The sequence below is a fragment of the Corythoichthys intestinalis genome, chromosome 15, assembly GCF_030265065.1.
Source record: "Corythoichthys intestinalis isolate RoL2023-P3 chromosome 15, ASM3026506v1, whole genome shotgun sequence".
Lineage (NCBI taxonomy): Eukaryota > Metazoa > Chordata > Actinopteri > Syngnathiformes > Syngnathidae > Corythoichthys > Corythoichthys intestinalis.
Window position 1 is genome coordinate 55,137,319 of NC_080409.1, and position 16,558 is coordinate 55,153,876.

General features: G+C 42.0%; 1 protein-coding gene across 9 annotated transcripts in view; it reads left to right on the plus strand.

Annotated features, from left to right (window-relative positions):
- Window positions 1-16,558, plus strand: part of LOC130931032 (ryanodine receptor 3-like) — a 201,207-nt gene that overhangs the window by 150,226 nt on the left and 34,423 nt on the right. For 3 of the 9 annotated variants that reach the window (XM_057859486.1, XM_057859487.1, XM_057859490.1), the window contains 12 exons: window positions 1,120-1,290; window positions 1,358-1,417; window positions 2,575-2,709; window positions 4,272-4,384; window positions 9,311-9,407; window positions 11,435-11,544; window positions 11,626-11,677; window positions 11,738-11,894; window positions 11,952-12,031; window positions 12,097-12,173; window positions 12,910-12,983; window positions 15,484-15,501. In XM_057859486.1, the coding sequence (XP_057715469.1) occupies window positions 1,120-1,290; window positions 1,358-1,417; window positions 2,575-2,709; window positions 4,272-4,384; window positions 9,311-9,407; window positions 11,435-11,544; window positions 11,626-11,677; window positions 11,738-11,894; window positions 11,952-12,031; window positions 12,097-12,173; window positions 12,910-12,983; window positions 15,484-15,501 (1,144 nt within the window). Of the gene's footprint in view, window positions 1-1,119; window positions 1,291-1,357; window positions 1,418-2,408; window positions 2,436-2,574; window positions 2,710-4,271; window positions 4,385-6,919; window positions 7,020-9,310; window positions 9,408-11,434; window positions 11,545-11,625; window positions 11,678-11,737; window positions 11,895-11,951; window positions 12,032-12,096; window positions 12,174-12,909; window positions 12,984-15,483; window positions 15,502-16,558 lie in introns of all 9 variants that reach the window. The other 6 variants (XM_057859483.1, XM_057859488.1, XM_057859491.1 and 3 more) reach the window with 3 other exon arrangements.

Genomic DNA, 16,558 nt, shown 5'->3' on the forward strand with positions numbered 1-16,558 from the left:
ATCCATCCATCCATCCATCCATCCATCCATCCATCCATCCATCCATCCATCCATCCATCCATCCATCCATCCATCCATCCATCCATCCATCCATCCATCCATCCATCCATCCATCCATCATCTGCCGCTTAATCCAGGATCAGGTCACAGGGGCAGCAGCTTTATATGCGTGATATATCTCCATTTCGATATATAACACCCCACCCTTATTTAAAACATCGTAAAAATTCTAGTATTTGACTTAAAGTCAGCATTGCTCAAAAACGTAGATTTCAAGTTCTCTCCCAGTTTTTTTATCGGCACAGATACACAACGGAATACCAGAGATGTGATGGCTTTCGTTTCATGGTAGGAATGATGTTTTCTCCACTAGAGGGCACTCCTGCTCTTTGGAAGAGTGGTGTTTCGTTACTGTAGAATTTTCTAGTCTGAATCCAAAACTTTTTTGGGCTTTCTATGGTCATGTAATAGGCTATAATACAATAACAGTTCATATTGATGACGATGAAAAAAAAAAGTCTGGCATTGTTAGCAGTTACTCAGCATGTTACTCATGACTTGAGTATTCTTTTAAAGTTTTTTTCACTTGTACTTGAGTCAGTTTTTTAGAGTAAAATTTTTGCCTACTCTATCCACCTCTGCGTGTGACATAGTGAATTTTGTTATGTTTTTTAGTTCGTCTTTGTTTGTGAAATAATGATGACTCTTGTTGGCGAAACGTGATTTTGTTTCGATAGATTGTGGAGTGCTGTATTTGAGTACAGAGTTGCCTTAAATGTGCGTTTGTAAAGCTGTGTGTTTATTTCCATGTGAAAATGTACAATATATATATATATATATTTTCTTTTACAGAGCCTGATGGCTTCAATTCAGCTCCAAATGGAGTTTTCTTTTCCAGCAGTTAGCAGTTTTGAAACGATTTGCTTTGGAGCATGTTTTTTTTTCTTTTTCCCCCAGATTGTGCCTGAGCTGGAAAAACTGTCGTCCCAGCCAGCCTCAGAATACTGTAAAATTCTCTAGCAGCAGGCATAATAGTTTCTTTGACACATATAGGAATACTTGTCTCTTTCCTAGTTTATTTTGTATACAGACTGGTGCATTGAATACTGTATTTCCCAGTCTGGTGGGCAAGATCAGGAGAGGAAACATAAGAAAAGGCGAGGGGAGTTCTACTCCATCCAGACATCACTGATTGTGGCCGCGCTCAAGAAGATGCTTCCGATCGGCCTAAACATGTGCACACCAGGGGACCAGGAGCTCATCTCCTTGGCCAAGACGCGCTATCTGATGGTCAGACTAAAACGTGTGCGGCGTTGATGAGACTTTGGTCCAAGCTGGTGATTTTTTTTTTTCACAGAGGGACACGGACGACGAGGTCAAAGATCACATTGGGCAAAATCTTCATCTCAGAGAAAAGGTGAGTGTGAACTTTTTGACTGAGTATTAAGGTCTACCAGACTGCAGCACCTCCGAAAATCCAAGCCCCACCACACAATGAGGGGAAGCTCAAAGTGCGTCCGCCTGCGAGCCCTTTGTGACGGCGGAGGGGCTGCTCGGTAGGGAAAGAAAGCAGAGTGCCGGTAGTCAAGTCTCCAAACACGAGCAGTTATCGTGGAAAAACGAACATCAGAAATAGAAGTTCAATTTTTCGCTAGTCGTTTATAGTAAAACAAGTGTCGCTAGGATTATTATGGAAGTCTCCGGCTGAACTCGGAGCAACAGAATGAAAATGCCACACGCGGATGTTATACGACAAGATCACTGTTTGGCTCATTTCGCTGTCTATCAAACAGAGATTTATTCTCAGACAGATCATCCAGTCATCATGCAGAGAAGCAGAGAGTCCGGGCCAGCCGAACCCCGCCCGCTGCACATACTGTAGACCCCCAGAGACGCGAGGTGTCCGACGGGCAGGATAAACCCCGCCTTTAGCCAACGATTCGTCTCGTTTCACTGTAGTGGGGGGGGGAAAAAATAAATAAATATATATATTATATATATATATATATATATATAAAATTTGTTTTCCTGCTTCATGCTCTTACAGCCTCCCACTCTCCCTCCTGCTGCTTTTCTTGGTCATGTCAGCAGTGCCTTGGAGTTAGCGATTTAAAGTGAACGATGAATGACTGGGACGATCTTGCCAGAGAAGCTTGGTAGCTCTGCCATCAAAGGCCACATGTCAATCATTGTTAAGCCTGCTAAACACTAGTAGTAGTGTGCTGTGGCAACTCATTGTGTAGGTGAGAGGCAGCGTGAGTGGACTCACTCAATGAAGATAAAGACTAGCAGTTTTCTATGTTACTCTTCTCTATAAATAATTCTCATTACGAAGGCAGCGCAGTGGGATAGTAACATATTTACAACTTTTTTTGGACACTTTTTTTCCCCCCCGGTACTGGATCGAGACTCTACCGGCAGATTCTCCAAATCAGGTGAATCTGACTCTGGTGCAAAAATATGCGATTGGAAAACATCCCTAATTATTTTGAAGATGATTATCATTGTTACGCCGTTTATTAAAACATTCACGTATCTGTTTAACATGTCTCTTGTTTGGAAACCCGCTCCCAGTCGGAAGACCCCGCCGTAAGATGGCAACTGAATCTTTACAAAGACGTAATGATACGAAGCGAGGGGGCGCTGGACCCTAACAGGGTGGTGGAGCGTATCCAGAGGATATCTGCTGCTGTTTTTAACTTGGAACAGGTACGACACTCAGATTTTCCCACTTTGTTGGCAGCAAACAGATGTGCATGAAGTAAAGGCCGGGGAATATGCAGCTCCTGGGGGCAAAAATGTGTATGTTTTTTGCACACACAAATGCACAATAAATACTGTAAGTGATCATCAAAATGAAGTTGAAATATATAAAATATGTTCATAAAAAACACAGGGTCAAACGACAGCATTTTATTACGGTGTCATTTCAATGGGCATTTTGCGGGGTACTATTTGGCAGCCCTCGTGACCCGATGATTAGCTGGGGCCCCAAGCAACCGCTTGGCTTGCCCGTCCGCTTGCCCCGCCCGCCCGCCTCTGGGAACGTGCTGTTTTGTGTTGGTGTCTGTTGTACCAAATTTGGCACAATCCCTCATTCATCTTCTGAACCGCTTATCGTGACGAGGGTCACGGGGGTGCTGAAGCCTATGCCGGCTAACAGCCGGCAGGAAGCATATCAGATCAAAACGGCCTCATTTTTTTTTCCTGAAATCATTGATGCTTGTTGTCAGTTCATTTGCATCTTGACGGTCCTCCGACCTCCGTTGGCAGTCTTTGCAAGTTAAGATGACAATTATTGTAACGTCAGCAAGGAAGCCGCCAGTTTGTTAGCTTTTTCATCATTTATTTCAGAACTTGTGCAACACGACACGCCTGCTGTCCGCCGTCACCAACAACAACAGCACATGAAAAATGAAAGTAAAACCTCTAACGCACCTCTCACTCTCTCGTCAGTTTGTTCGGGAACAGCATATAAAACACAACATTAGAGCCAGAGTCGATACATTATTATTATTCCGATTTTTATTTATACTTTATTTGTTATTACTGTATGTAATTGCTATCTGTGATTATATTGATGAAGAATTTACCGTAGGTTTTTGGGCTGTGGAAGGAATTCATCGAATTATATTGTATTCTTCTACGAAAATCCCACTCGACTAACGAGCATTTGGACTTACAACCCTGGTCCTGGAACAAATTCAATTCGTACAGTATGTATATTGTCCAAAAAAATCTGGTCTGTTTTGTCAATTTGTGTGGTACACAAAAGCAAATGAAGTGTGGCCACTTCTGGTTTCTTGCTCAATGGATGTCTTTTTTTAATTACTGTATTCTTATTTGGACAGTATAGACTTTCTAAAAAGTATTGTAGGCATCTGATCTCCCCAAACCCATCTTCAAACAAATCTGTTCAATAACATTAGATTTGAAATTCAACTTAGGGACCCCAGTCATCCGTTCTTTTTGGGAACATGCAATGAAAATGGGTTTGAGACTGCTTCAGGGTATTTTTCCACCTAACCTTCTGACATATTTCTGCCAAGTAACAAGCAAACGAAAACAAACAGAAAAAAATGGAATTCTGTTAATCTGCTTTTTGTCGAAGAGAAATTAAAAGTAAAACATGTGGGGGGAAAAAAATGGATGACAACAAAATATAAAATCACCATGGAGCAGAACACAGCAGCATTGACATTTAAGGTGATGCACATTATATGTGTGGGCGGGCGAGTGATGAATTCATTTTCATTTCTTCCTCCTGCTAGGTGGAGCAACCATTAAGATCCAAGAAATGTGTCTGGCAGAAACTGTTGTCCAAGCAACGGAAAAGAGCAGTTGTCGCGTGTTTCCGGATGGCTCCGCTTTATAATCTGCCCAGGTAAAGAAAAGCGTGCACCGAAACTTAACCGGGTGTTGTCTGTGCGTCCGACGATGATAAAAACACATCTATTTCTTATGCCTTACTGGGTGATTTTAATTCATGACACATTTAAGTACTTGTATTTATATATTCTGTTCTCCATGAGATTGTTTTTGATCATGTTAATAATGAAGTATTAATGCCTACTTTCCCACTATAGGTCATCATAATGTACAATATTGTTTTAAGACATTAATCAATTAATGTAAATAAATATTAGGTCATCGTAACATTCTGCTATTTTAAGCTAGCTTTGGCAAATCTTCTTCATTACCGTAATGCATAGCATTCATGAGAATCACCCTAGTGGTCAACTCCATGCGGTTCTGATAGCATCTGCGACATCACATTTTTATTTGCCTCTTTTCTCGGACTTAAAAATCCCTTTTTACTTACTGCATGCATTAGTGCACAGGCTGTGTGTGTGTGTGTGTGTGTGTGGGGGGGGGATGTCTGGCCCGCTGATGTTTTCAAGGAATACTAAAAGGGACACTAGCAATTTCATGCCCTGCTGGTCTGTAACTCAATTACAGGAAACAAGCCACAATAGGAGGAAAACAATTATGGGGTCCAAGCAGGACGGCGGCCCCCTTCAATATGTGTTCCGTTGCCTGGCTGGCTGTCAGGCAGCATGTCACATTCACTCGCAATTGTTGACACTGAAATATATCCCGCTATAGCAAACATTTAGGAAACTGTTTCCAAAGCTGACACATTTGTGCTCCCAAATACAGAGCTAATTTCCTGCATGTGAAGGATAATGCAAGCTATATCCAGTGAAAATCACTTATTTGACAGTGGCATCATATGAGCATATGAACGCTTATGACCAATGTCATTAGGCGTCATCCGGCAAATGATGTCACTTTTGGTGTCATTCTCATGACAACTTGACATATGAATGACCTGACTTTTGATGCAAAGTTGTCCTTGTTTGTCATGACAACTTGACAGAAGCAGAGACAAAATGACCTATAGTGAGCTTGACCGTAACATCAAGACAGACGGTCATAACGAAAGGTTCAAATGAATTTTGTCTGATATTGACTTTTTAACCGATATCCCGATGTTGTCCAACTCCCTGATATATGCGGTCGTGCACTGAACGTGTTATTACAATTTGTATTACGATGACCCACTGGATTCTTTAATAATGATAAATGTAACAACTTTAAGATTTTCCACATAAACATTCCATGAAAAATAATAGAACAACTGCGACCAAAGCATCACCGTCCGGGAACGTGGGCGGACGACCGGTGTGGACCCAAATGCAGGGAAAAGGAGGCGAGAAAGACAGGCGGTGCAAAATGTTTGAATTAACGCCAACCAAAAAACAAAGTACGAAAAACACTAAGGCAAACAAAAAACTGATATCAAACAACTTACAAAGTGCGAAGCAGGACGAGGGTACAGGGAAATGCTGGGCTCAAACGCAGACACGAACCGGAACAAAATCGCGACGAAAACGGGGAGCTGATATACACACAGACAAGGGGTAACGAGACATCGAGGAACAGGTCTGTGACACTGGAGGAAGCCGCTTGGAGGATACGCAAGGAGCAGGCACAACTGGTGAAATCAATGGGCAATCACAGGCAAGTCACACTGGGAGGAAACAAACACAAAACTTAACAATTACAAATGCAGTCATAGGATATGCCAATGCAATGACATTTCCCAAGATGCATTTTGCTGGGCTTTTGCACAAATTTTTGTATTTTATTACTGTTCTTTTTTCTCTCTGGTAATGCAGTAGTTTATAATTCATAATTTTTCAGTCATTTATTGTTCATTCCATTTTTGCACCATGAAATCAAATGCTCTATAAATCACAAGCATCTTAGTTTGTAGACAATTAATGTTCAATTAGCATAACTGCTGTGCCAAGCTGTGACCAGCACTTGTACGAAGGTAGGAGGCTTCTACATTCACTTTGAAGGCAACATTCATATTGGCCCAAAATTGATCATTAAAATCGGAAACTTTGTCCGTCTGATATCATTTTAAAATGCTCATATCGGTCGATGATATCGGCTACCAGATAATATCGGACAACGCTTACCTACCTTACCTTACCTAACCTCTCGGAAAACAGTCATGACACTGTTATAAGCTGATTTGACAGTGAAATGACATCTTAATGAAAGGTTTAAATGTTTCTACTTGAACTCAGAAAAATCAGTCATGATACTGTCATAACCTGATTTGACGGTGTAATTACACATTTGTATGTCAAGTTGTCGTGACAGAAAGGCATAGAAAGTGACATCATTCATATGTCAAGTTGTCATGATACCACTTGTCATGACAATGACATCCAATGTGACATCATTTGCCGGATGACGCTTAGTGACATCTGTCATAAGCATTCATTAATGCTCATGACTGTGACGTCATAATTATGACACTTACAAACTCACTGTCAAACAAAACCTGTGACCGAAAATCTTGCGTGTCAGTGTCACACTTGATTGTTCTTGCCTCCCTTAGAGACAAAAACAATATTTACTTCCTGAATGCCTACCGACATATTTGGCTGGAGAAAATGCATGAGAACTCAGACTATGACACTCTGCTCTCCATGCTGACGGTAACGTAGAACTGACCCATTTTGACACTGTTGCTGACACCATGCACTCCTGTTGTTATTAGCCCTTGTTTCCCTCCGTGCACAAAAGGGAACTTTCATTCACTTCAAATATCCCTACTGGTTTCACCACTGGTCTGTCGGTTGGTTTCTAAGTGCGCTTGGACTCAAGTGCTGTTTGGTCTGTTTCAAACGGACCAGAGTTCTTTTTCTCTAGTTTGGACCAAACGAACGAACTCTGGTCCGCTCAAAAATCATGGGTCTCAGTCCGCTTTCAGCGCACCCTGATTCGCTTGTGAATGCAACCGGAGCAGGGTCCGCTTCTGCTACTTCATGTGCAGCGTCACATCGTGGAGCTGTGATGCTTCAGGCTGTGACGGTACACGCGGGGCATCCTTGAAAGCGTACGCTATTCAAAATCAACAATGGCAAGATGATAGTCGATTACCCGTGGCCAAATATTGCCGAGCTGGCTGCGCGAAGCAGTTGCATTTGATATACTGTACAGAATCAAGTTCCATTGTGGCGGTTGTGTTTTGCGTGCTGTTGCCGAACGTACCGTTTGAGAGCGACGGCGGCATAGACAGACGGAGACTTTCGGGATGAGTCTCGCTCTCCTTGTTAGGGCCTCCGCCCCTCCCTCCTGAGCCCTGGCCCACCTTGGGCAGGCATGCGTGTTTTTAATTCTGATGACACTTCAGACAGCGGCCACAGTCGACGGAAATGACAATCAGCCCTTTAAAAGCAGCGGACCTCGTCGCCCGATCGACGTGTCTGTTTCCCACGTCAGTTGTATGTCGCATTCCTTATTGAATTCTCTGGCTCACGACATATTTGCTCTCGCCCCAGGTCATGCTTTTGCGCGCCCCTTGTCTAATTTACGCCTGCCGCCTTCCGGAGCTTCATCTCCTCACGCCAACTGGACTACCCCGATCAGAAAGTCCCACGACCCTGTTTTGGGATACAGTAAAATGTTTTGTTCATCGCTACACCGTGCCTGAGATCCTCTCCGTTCCGCGAATCTTAAAACTCCCGGAAGTGGCGACAATTTGACAGTCCCAAAAGTCACAAAAGTGAGAGCGATGCTGTGCCCGTGTGACCTGGGGTACCCCGCGGTTCCCTTTGGTGGTTTAATTTTCTTCTATGCATTATTTCTATACACCAATTCGCTCGGCAACGAGTCGGGAGGGAGCTATCCCGCCACTGGCCGACCGACGACCTGCTACGCTGTGCTACATTACGTGCGGTGTCACAATACGCTGTCACGCTCCCTCCCAGAAAGGAGGTATTTCCTCTTCTATTTGTTCAATCAATGAGTGCGCCTTTCGTCCACGTCACGCTACTCAGAACATTGGGATGGCGCAGTGTGAACCGCTGGACCTTTTCAAGAACTCATTTGCAAGTGTTGCTGCGGGGTAGCTCCCCAACCGGACCCTGGTCCTTTTGGTCAAGTGTGAAAGCGCTGACAAATTTGTGTACTGTGTCAACTGAAACTGAGGCTAAGATTCAAAGCTCCGAACTGTAAGGCAGATGTGGTACCCACTAAGCCTGGGGTGTCAAACTCATTTTGTTTCACACGGCACATTTATGGCAATTCAATCTCATGTGTGCCGGAATAGTTTGTTTTGTTTTAACGTCACCCTTCCCAGTCAAAAATGGATACGACGTCGAGCGTAACTCAATGGCACTGGAAGGCCAGTCCTTCCTGTATATGTGAGCTGGACGTCTATTGTTGTCGATGGCAGGCAGTGAGTTCATTTTGCGTCACTTCCTTGTAATTGTAAGATTTGTCAATTCCTGTAAATTTGGTATAATTTCTTGTTAGCATTTTGAGGTTACTTCTTGTTGATTTGGTGTCACCCCCTGTTGGATATAGGGCATTTTTGGGTCACTTCCTTGTTACCTCATTGGCTGTCACTGATCGATTTGCAATCCATTTTGACTCGAAGTGGGCGAAGGAACGGAAGTGCGGACACGAAAGTGAGCCAAGTGCAGTACTACTCGATGACACAAATATAAGGTTTTAAGACACTGATGTCAAAATAAAAGCATGTGATTTTGTATATACAACCCGCTGGCCGTAAATTTGACACTCTTGCACAAAGCTACCTTGTTGTTTCTGTAAAACAACTCCCAAGTATGTTTACGCTACTTTGCTTACATATCTGACGATTCCTTCGAAAAGTCAAAGACCAGTGGGATGTACCGGACCCTTAACTAACACCTTTTCCCAAGGGCCTGCTTCCCTCTGCTTTAATCTAACCAGGGCTAATTTCCTCTTACCTCCTCCCTAGGCATCGCTCTATTAACCTCTTCCTCCTGGCCTATCAGAGAATATGGATAGAAACAGAAGAGTATTCTTTTGAAGAGAAACTAGTACAGGACCTTGCAGTAAGTACTTGCAGCATATAAGCCCGTCCGTACCCAAGGATGCTCTCCCCATCGTTTTCGTGTGGTCGTATATGCCTGAAAGTATTTTTTTTTTCTTTCCCCTCGACCACTTGTGTAGAAAGCATGACATCAATGCTGATGTCAGAGCTATATCATTCAATCTTTTTTTCTTCCAAATATGTTTCATTTAACTGTGATCAAGATCCCTTAAAGGGATTGCGCAGTGATGATCATGATTTGTTTCTAAATACACAAACTATGTTGAAGCTAAGTGCGCAGGTTGAGAGAAATTTAGTTCTGAATTGTTGAGTTAAAGCAAGAAACACGTTTTCCTCTTCTCAACTCCAGGATTTTTCGGGCGTACCGGGTGGCATCACCTAGAAATGGTCTTTCTGGCCTTAAGGTTAAGCGTCATCAGTAGCTCTAAGCAGAGCCAGGTTGAAAGAGAGTCGCGACACTCTCTGATCTGGCAGCGGGTGGTTCATGTAGGCGTTATAGTCCAAGCACAAGCAGCGCTGTCATGTTTTTCTGTGGAACTGACAGCAGTGATTAGGATGTTTATGTGGGAAAATGCATCAAATCGCATATCTAAGTGCTTGCTTGATTATGTTTTGATGCATTTGTATGGGTTATAAAAGATTTAAGACTGAATTTTGGTCGGCTTGGAACGGATTAGGGCATTTACATGGAAAACGAGTCTCTGCTGACAGAATTTTCACGTTACGAAGCCATTTCCAGAGCCAATTTCTGAGTAGAGGTACCATTGAATAGCAGAGTTCAACACAGGGCAAGTCAAAGTGCTTGACCATCACATAAAGATTGACAGCAGAAATAAAATGATTGGTAAAATCTCATTAAATCAAAAAGGTTACAAAGACAGTTGAAACTGTAAATTATACATAAAACTCATCAAGTGAATTAAAAAATAATTGAAAATTAGAAGTAGAAATGAAAGAAAAGCAAATAGCTTGAAATTGGAAATACGCTGGGGTGAACGGTAGCGTTTTTTGCCCTGATTTAACAGAGCTAACAGTTTGAGCACACTTCAGACCTCAGCGAGAGAATAAAACCCACGCTTTCGAGATGGCAGCGCGCTATGTCAAATACTTCATTTTTTACGGTGCTTTAAAGACGCCAGGTGATTGAGCAGGTCGGCGTGATCATAGAATGGCAAGCTTGAGTCCTACTTGTACAATGGGGTCGTGTGATTATTGTTGCGACGTCTTATCGTTGAAACTGGTAGCGCCCCTGTTGCCACTCTGGCAAAAACAAAAGCCAAATCTAGTATGTAGGATAAATGGAACGTCCAGTGTACACCAAAGTAGCGGAGTAAGGGTACTGTTTCTTCTTCACAAATCTACCCGAGTAAAAAGTTTGGCTGAGTCTTAGAAGTACATTTTACTCAAAAAGAGACTCAAGTAAATGTGACTCGTTACTACCCACCTTGGCGCTTAAATAAACACGGTCACTTGGAACTAAATACATGCTGGTTGAACAAGATGGGCATACTGGAAATAACGTTGCTTTCGCTAACTAGTGTTTTATTCACCTCTTTCTTTCATATGACCCACCATAATAGCTCAGCAATTCCATCACAATTTTGGAAGGAAGAAATATAAATGACTCACATAATATGGAATTGAAACATGCAAGGAAGAAATATAAATGACTCCCATAATATGGAATTGAAACCTGCACACGTATTAAAAACCTTGTAATGACTTTGTAAAGGATAGGAAAATTGGAAAAATAGTCCATTTTTTTTCCCGGTCATATGGTGGGCTTTTGCTCCCACTGAAATGGATGGAAGGCCATAGATTTGTGTACGTAAATATTAAGCTGGCTCACGGAGAAGCGCACAGATGCTGCATGTCACCTCTGCTAATGTGGCTGTTTGCATGTTCATCCGTGCTTGCGCTTGATGGTCTGCATGCTTCCAGTGTATCCCCATGGAAGCTTGTTGTGTAAAGGTAATAGTACAGTAACACTACTGTATCATGAATAACAAGAGGCCGTGGCTTGAACAGAAAACACAACACAAAGTGGAGGAGGAGGAAGAGGAGGAGGTCAGGAAACAGCCTGATCCACTTCACCAGCTCGTTCTGCATTTTAGCCACAATGCTCTTACAGAATGCAGGTGAACACACACACACACACAGAGTACACACATGACTGATGACCTTTAACCATGTAATATTTGTCCTACTAATTTTTTCAGCTCTCTGGAAGAGGATCCCTTATACATCGCGTATGCCGACATGATGGCAAAGGTACATATTGCTCTCATTGACTAACGCCCAAAAATATTTCAAATCCCATTTCCCCCTCAGAGTTGTGCGGAAGGTGAAGAGGAGAATGACGAGGAAGAGAAAGAGAAAACATTTGAAGAGAAGGAAATGGAGAAACAAAAGATGTTGTACCAGCAGGCCCGATTGCACGACCGCGGGGCTGCCGAGATGGTGCTCCAGATGATCGGTGCTAGTAAAGGTAGACCGTATGCATATCCTCTACAATATACAGTGATTGACACTCTTTGGTCATTAGGTCGACTGGGTGCTATGGTGACCTTTACCCTGAAACTCGGCATCTCCATTCTCAATGGGGGAAACATTTTGGTTCAGCAGGTAAGAAGAAATGATTCAATTGACTTCTTCAACCTGCTTAACTTCCTAGGTTGTTTTTTTTGCAGAAAATGTTGGACTACCTAAAAGAGAAGCGAGATGTCGGCTTTTTCAAAAGCTTATCCGGACTAATGATGTCTTGCAGGTAATGATGACGCAAACGTTTTGTCAATTAAGTCAGGGCCGGCTTGGTGTCCCAGGCGAAAGTGCGGCTAGGAACCCCTCCAAAAATGGCAATGCATATTTTGGGGGGAAATATTGTATTTTCACAACTTAAAGCCAAAACATAAATTATCCTCATAGCACTTGCTGCAAGTTGTACTCAGATCACTTTCCTAAACAAATAGCAATAGAACTGTTCACTTCTTGGGTTTCAAGACCTCTAGATAGCTGCATATAGCAAATGAACCACCAAGAAGCTTTGAATCAATTGGCTGCAAAGCTTCAATCGAGAAGCTTCATTTGGCCATCACTACTCTAAACTCTCACTTGGGAGAGACTAGCCCTGCCACCACCTGCTCTCATCACTGTTTTCGTACAAAAAAATTGCCCCTCGTGCCTCCAGCATGCAATGCGCCGCTGTAAGTATTTTTTTTTCACTGACCGATTCCAGTTGTTTCATTTATTGCTAGTTATGCTACTTGGTTCTTTGTTATGTGATCATTTTTGCTTTGAAACTGTGAGCTTGAATGATCTTTTATTTAATCGCCTGCCATTCGTTGTCATTGTACGTGAAGTGAATCTGCTTACACGCTGTAAACGCCAACTGTTCCCCCTTGCCTCGTGAGCGCGCCCCCTCCACTACACGGCGCCTAGCTGGCCTATGCCTAGGGCCGGCCCGGCGTGATCTGATGTGAGCCAATAATGATTCATCTTCACAGTGTGCTGGATCTCAACGCTTTTGAGAGGCAAAACAAAGCAGAAGGTCTTGGGATGGTTACAGAAGAGGGATCAAGTATGTACCCACTCAATCGGCACTAACATTCATTTACAAACATGTTTATCTTTGTTTCAGAACCAAATGATTGTGGTGTCTTTTTCAGGCAAAGCAAAAATAATTCTTGTTTTAATTGAGCTGTATATCCTTATTAAACCGGAAGCTATCATTCATCAACATAACTCTAACGTTTTTTGTTGCTTGTGAGTCATACGACAGTTTACTAAATAGTTCAAGTCTGCCCTCTAGTGTTGGTCATCGCAATGAAATGACAGTACACGCAGTGCAGAAATGAGCGCTGTCTAGTGTGCCAGCACATTCAAAACCCCTATTACCTAATGACCGGACACTGGAAAATCTAACGAGATGTAATGAATAAATAGATGATTTGAATGACTGAATTTTGGACTATTTTCAGGGTTATTACTGTTGTCTGACATCTTCTTCAGGTTCATACATGTTCCAGACTTTTGTTTTGACAGCTCCATTTTCATTGTCATCACACAGGTAGTCCTGTTTCACTGTGGTCAACCAATGACATGAATACACTCAGTCACTTGGAGTCAAAATGCTTGCAGTTTTAAAAATGGAATAAAACAATTTGACAGCACGTTTGCCTACAGTATATAGCAGGGTTCCGGAACTTGTGGCTCGCGAGCCAGATATGGCTCTTTTGACGGCTGCATTTGGCTCGCAGACAAATCTTCAATTATTTAAATTAAAAAAAAAAAAAGTTTCGTTATGTAATGGGAAGGGCGCGAGGACCTCGGGGAAAAGCTGGCGGGCGTAAGGACCACAGGGGAAGCGTTAAAAAGAGCAACCAGTAAGGGGCGCGCACATTTTTTCCATTGGCAAGCCAGTGATCAGGCGACATTCAGGTCGGTTGAAAGAATAGCAATGCATCTGTAGCGTGGTGCAGACAGATGAAATGCTTCAGTCTGTTGGTGCACATTAAATATGATCATTTTTCTTGTACAGCTGAAACAAGGAAAAAACGTCCGTCTCGCATTGCTGCACACAGACGGCTCATTTCTTATTTGCTACAAAATGCAAATTCTTATATAATGACTAAACAAACACGTTGTTTTTGTGACAAAACATTTCACTTCTGCATTTTAGACACTACTAGCATTCACTCGTCGTCCGCTCGCCATTACGAACACATCTCTACATATTTCTGAACTATATTAACACACAGTTATCATCGCAGTCATACTAAAATAAAGCAATCCGCTAATATAGACAGTCAAATGACTCTTTCTCACCTGAATCAAGAAAAAAATACTAGTTTACAACGTCTGTCTCGCATTGCTGCAAAGGCGGCTCATTTTTTATTCGCTCTAAAATACAAACATTTATCGCCCGTCCACACCAAGAAGTGAACGCTGCCCCCTGCTGGTTTAAAACCGTAAGTACAACAGTGTTTTCAGGCTGAAACTTGTGCGTATATTTTCCACAAACACAACAAAATAAGACGAAACATGTAGGAATCTATTTGTGCACACAACAAAATATTAAAATAACTATTGTAATATTATTTAATTATTATTTATTGATCAATTATTATTATTATTTATGAGTTGTTAAAAAGAATTCAGAGACTTTGTACTTTAAAAGTGTTGAAGTGACATAAAATGCACATATTACATGTATTTTTAGTTTTAACATATTTAGCATATTGTAAGGCTCTCACAGAATTCTCTCACAGAAGGCTGAAGGCAGAAATGACTTCATCTGCACAATCAAATGAATACTGTTTGTAGACTGTAAATCACACCAGGCATGACATTTGACCATGGGTTGACCATACAGCTCACCATAGGACCTTTGTAACTAGTTGAAATACTTGACATTTACTGGCGGCGTGACAATGTATGGAAAAGCTGATGCTCAAAAGGTTATCGATATGCTTCCACCGAGAATCAATATATCATTTTAAAAAGGTTTAAGAGTAAAATAGGACCCAACTGTTTGCCACCAACAAAATCTTGCGGCAGAACAGTGTCTACGTTAGCTCACTAGCTGCCATTGATGGCGCTAGACGTCCAATACCTTTGGACCGGATTGGACGTCTAGCGCCAATGCGGTCCAGACGTATTGGACGTCTCGAGCCGTCATTCAGAGCATTCACAGCCAGTCTTTTGTGGGCATTTACAGCTCACTTCCTGTTCATTTTGGGGCATTTACAGCTTCTTTCCTGTTCATTTTGAGTCACTTTTGGGGACATTCTCGAGTCACTTCCTTTTCAGTAACCCCAAATCAACAGGAAACGACCTGTAAATGCCCCAAAATCAATGGGAAGCGACCCGTAAAAGTGCCTGAAAATCAACAGGAAATGCCCCAAAATGAACTGTTGGTCTGGCATCGGCCGCTACTGCTGCCGGCCGTGGACGTACAGTATGTCCGAGTTCTAAACGTGCATTCTCTTCTGTGTTTGTGACTGAATATCATGTCTTCTCCTTTGCTTACGTCTGCTTTTTGTGTTCTTATGATCATTTGTTTATGTCATCGGTCGCAGTCAACGTGAGCGAGCGGGGTAAATACACGGTCTAGATTTTACTCTACTCTTTGCTGCTTAATTTGATCTCGATTGCTCAACTCCTTTATTTCATTCCTTCTGACCTTACCCCCCCCCCCCCCCCCCCCCCCCTTACACCCTGAATGCAATACAGTCACCTATTTCCTAACCTGGGCTAATGGAACGCCTGCATGCTCATTTTAACATCTGAGAGACAAATACAATGTATTGTTTAGACCTAAAGAAGGTAGTGCTTGCAAGTTGCTTTCGTTTGAATTGTACTAAACAGTATAATTTCTGAATGAATTCATAGTTTTGCCGGTGTTTAAACAACGCTGCTCAGTTTTTATTTTTTAATTTTATAATAGAGTTGTCCGATAATGACTTTTTAACTGGTATTGCCCGAGTGAAAAAATCCGATCTCAAACCGTTACCAATATATGTGGTCGAAGCCTTTTAGCATATTATGGCTAATTGTATTGTGATGCCCCCCTGGATGCTTTCATTTGATGACAAATGTCATAACTTCAAGGTTTTCCAAATAAACATTCTGTGAAAAATAGGAAAACAACTTCAACTGAAGTTATAGAAAATAAATGTACCATATAAATAATACGAATTCAAATGTCCATGATCAAAGAAAACGAATCATTCACAGTTAAATCACGTTTACAGTAGTCACTCCAAAGAGCCAACGCATTACAAATACAGGCAGCCAATCATAGTACGGTACATGCCGATACAATGGCAATTCCCAAGATGCATTTTGCTGGGCTTTTGCACAGATATTTTATTACTTTTTTGTGTTTGTTTTCTTAGTGACCCTTTCTTTCTGGTAACTCAGTAGTAATATGTAATGAGTTTATAATTGATTATTTTTCAGTCATTTATTGTTCATTCAATTGTTTTACCGTGAATGCAAATGATCTGCTCACATAACAAATCGGAATTTGAAGTCAACTAATGGTCAAAAAGCATCGACGCAATGCTAACTGCAGTCAGTCCTTGTACAAAGGCAGAAGGTTGTTACATTCACTATGAAGGCAAGATGCATATTGACCTAAAACAGACATTG